General features: G+C 55.4%; 1 protein-coding gene across 1 annotated transcript in view; it reads right to left on the bottom strand.

The window, feature by feature from the left end:
• Positions 1-648: 648 nt before the first annotated feature.
• Positions 649-3,176, bottom strand: part of LOC107108150 (intestinal-type alkaline phosphatase-like) — a gene marked incomplete at its 5' end in the record, with an annotated part of 3,985 nt that continues 1,457 nt past the window's right edge. The window contains 2 exons of the mRNA XM_015408555.1: positions 649-914; positions 2,292-2,408. Coding sequence (XP_015264041.1) covers positions 649-914; positions 2,292-2,408 — 383 coding nt within the window. The remainder of the gene's footprint in view (positions 915-2,291; positions 2,409-3,176) is intronic.

Raw genomic sequence — 3,176 nt, 5'->3', positions numbered from 1 at the left:
TAGTAGGTTGTGTGAAAGGCCTCTGCCTGGGACCCTGGAGAGCCGCGGCCATTTGAGTCGACCGGTGGTCTGAATCAGTGGAAGGCAGCTTCACGAGTTCACGCGTTGTTCACAGATGCAGCCCGGAAGAAGATGGAGGGCGCTCAGTTGGGGATGAAGGACAGAACCCCGTGGGGTGGCTGGGTGATAGGTGGGACCAGGGCTCTTTTTGTAGAAAAAGCCCAGCAGGAACTCATTAGCATAATAGGCCACACCCAACAGCAAACTCATTAGCATATTAGGCCACACCCTGACAGCACTGCTCATTAGCACATTAGGCCACACTTCCATGTCACGGGACCTGGGGTCACCCAGCCACACCCACCTTTCCCTTCTTATTCTATTTACCTTGTTTGTTGTCCAAACCAGGGCTTTTTTTGTAGCAGGAACTCCTTTGCATGTTAGGCCACACACCTCTAATGTAGCCAATCCTAATGCGTTTCTGCTGTTGGGTGTGGCCTATTATGCTAATCAGTTCCTGCTGGGCGTGGCCAACTCGGGAGCCAGCCGGAACTCCGTTCCTGTGCGTTCCTGCCCTAAAATAGCCCTGGGGAGAACCAAACACCTTCCGGATCCCAGAAACATAAGGACAAGGTGCCGAAGGTCGTGTTAGAGGCCCCAGAAGATCACGGCCGCCAGGAGAAAAGCAATAAACGAGGGCTTGATGTCGCTGCAGGAGTTGGTACTGGGCAGTCCGCAGTCCGTGTAAGGCTCCAGGCAAATGGCGAAGGCCATGACGTGGGCCACGTGCGTCTGCTCCTGCACCCCGTGGAAGAGGTGGGCCATGGGGCCCTTGGCTAAGATGGCCACATCCTCGCCGCCGTGGGTCTCGGAACTGAGGGGCACAGCCGCTTGTTGGTGGTAGTTGTTGCCCTCTGGTGAAAGGAAATTCAGGAAAGAGAGAGAGCACGGAGTTAGCGCTGTCAACCACGCGCTCCTTGCCCCGCTGCCCTGCCCCCCACACCTCGCTCTCGGGAGAGCCTTCACAAGACCACCTCTTTCCACTGTTCCAGCCCCAAGGAAGGAGATGTTCTTATGAAAGCCTCAGCCTCTCTGCCCTGTTGTTGGCCCTCCAGAGGAACTGGTTGGCTGCTGTGTGAGGCAGGTAGGTGGACCAGCAGTCTGATCCAGCAGTGCTCTTCTGAGGTTCTTATGAAGGCCTCGGCCTCTCTGCCCTGTTGTTGGCCCTCCAGAAGAACTGGTTGCCTGCTGTGTGAGGCAGGTAGGTGGACCACCGGTCTGATCCAGCAGAGCTCTTCTGAGGTTCTTATGAAGGCCTCGGCCTCTATGCCTGCTGTTGGGCCTCCAGAGGAACTGGTTGGCCTGTGTGTGACAAGATGCTGGACTAGGTGGACCACTGGCCTGATCTAGCAGGGCTCTTCTGAGGTTCTTATGAATGCCTCCTGCCTCTATGCCCTGTTGTTGGCCCTCCAGAGGAACTGGTTGGCCTCTGTGTGTGACAGGATGCTGGACTTGATGGACCACAGGTCTGATCCAGCAGACCATTGCTAAGACGGAGAAATCAAGGCATGCATGTAGTTGGCCTTCTACAGAGTCCATCAAGGTCAGTCTTGTCTACTCTGACTGGCAGCTGCTCTCCAGGAGGAGGTCTTTCACATCATTCAGAACCTGATATTTTTAACTGGAGACACTGGGAATTGAACCTGGGACCTTCTGCACGCCAGGCAGCTGCTCTATCACTGAACCACAGCCACTCCCCAGAAGGAAGAACTCGAAGAGCCTTTGTGCATTTCATTCCCCTGTTAAAAGTGATTCTATAAACCTCTCCTCAAGGAAGAAGAAGAGGTTGGATTTATATCCCGCCCTTCACTACCCGAAGGAGTCTCAGAACGGCTTACACACTCCTTTCCCTTCCCCTCCCCACAACAGGCACCCTGTGAGGTCAGCTCTGAGAGAGCTCTGACAGAAACGGCTCTTTTTCAAGGACAGCTCTTGTCAGAACTACGGCTTGCCCAAGCTCTTTCGAGGACTGCCCTTGAGAGAACAGCTCTGAGAGAACTTGTGACTGACCCAAGGTCACATCAGCGGCTGCATGTGAAGGAGTGGGGAATCAAACCCGGTTCTCCCAGATTAGAGTCCGCGCTCCTAACCACTACACAAAACTGGCTTGCAGGGACAGAATTAAGAACCCCTTTCGCGCTCCCGATGTGGCAGATCGCCACAGGCGAATGGCTCCCCTACCATTCAGCCTAGCGGCCAAACCTGACCCGATCAATCAGTCAGTCACTTACCGCTCGCAGTAGCACTCACGTTCGGGCGACTCTGGTTGGTGATCTGGTAGCCCGGCCCATTCCCGTACACAATAGACGTGTATGTCTTCTCGTCTGCTGCTAGTTTGGGGGCCAAACCTGGCAAGGGAAGAGGCCAAAAAAAGGGATTCGAACTGCCCCAGTCTGTCCATCCCTCTGTCCTTACTCTGATAGGCAAGAGTTGGAGCTCGAGATCCTTTTAATTAGGCATGCTGGGAACGGAAGCAACAACCGCCTACGTGTTTAGCCAGGTGCTCTACCATTGAGGGATGGTGCCTTCCCAGGGAATACTTTGGCAATGCATCATCACCGCTTTATGCTTAGTCAGACCACTTCTGTTGTCTGGTGGTGGAAGGTGCTGCCGAGTCACAGCCGAATTACGGCGAGCCCGTCGGGTTTGCGAGGCAGGAGACATACAGAAGGTGGTTTGCCCTGGCCTGCCTCTGCGTAGCCACCCTGGGCTTCCTTGGCGGTCTCCCACCCAAGGACTAACCAGGGCCGACCCTGCTTAGCTTCCGAGAGCTGTTGAGATCAGGTTAGCCTGGGCCATGCAGGTCAAGGAAAGAGAGCAAGAGAGGAGGTTTGCCCTGGCCTGCCTCTGCGTAGCCACCCTGTTCTTCCTGGGTGGTCTCCCATCCAAGGACTAACCAGGGCCGACCCTGCTTAGCTTCCGAGAGCTGATGGGATCAGGTTAGCCTGGGACATCCAGGTCAAGGAAGGAGACCAGCAGAGGAGGTTTGCCATGGCCTGCCTCTGCGTAGCCACCCTGGGCTTCCTTGGCGGTCTCCCATCCAAGGACTAACCAGGGGCGGTTCTGCTTAGCTTCCGAGATCTCACGAGATCAGGCTAAGATCGGAAGGTCAGAAG

The sequence above is a fragment of the Gekko japonicus genome, unplaced genomic scaffold (assembly GCF_001447785.1).
Source record: "Gekko japonicus isolate JY-2015 unplaced genomic scaffold, Gekko_japonicus_V1.1 scaffold9786, whole genome shotgun sequence".
Classification (NCBI taxonomy): Eukaryota; Metazoa; Chordata; class Lepidosauria; order Squamata; family Gekkonidae; genus Gekko; species Gekko japonicus.
Note: the sequence above shows the minus strand (reverse complement) of the source record. Positions and strands in the feature narration are given on the sequence as shown.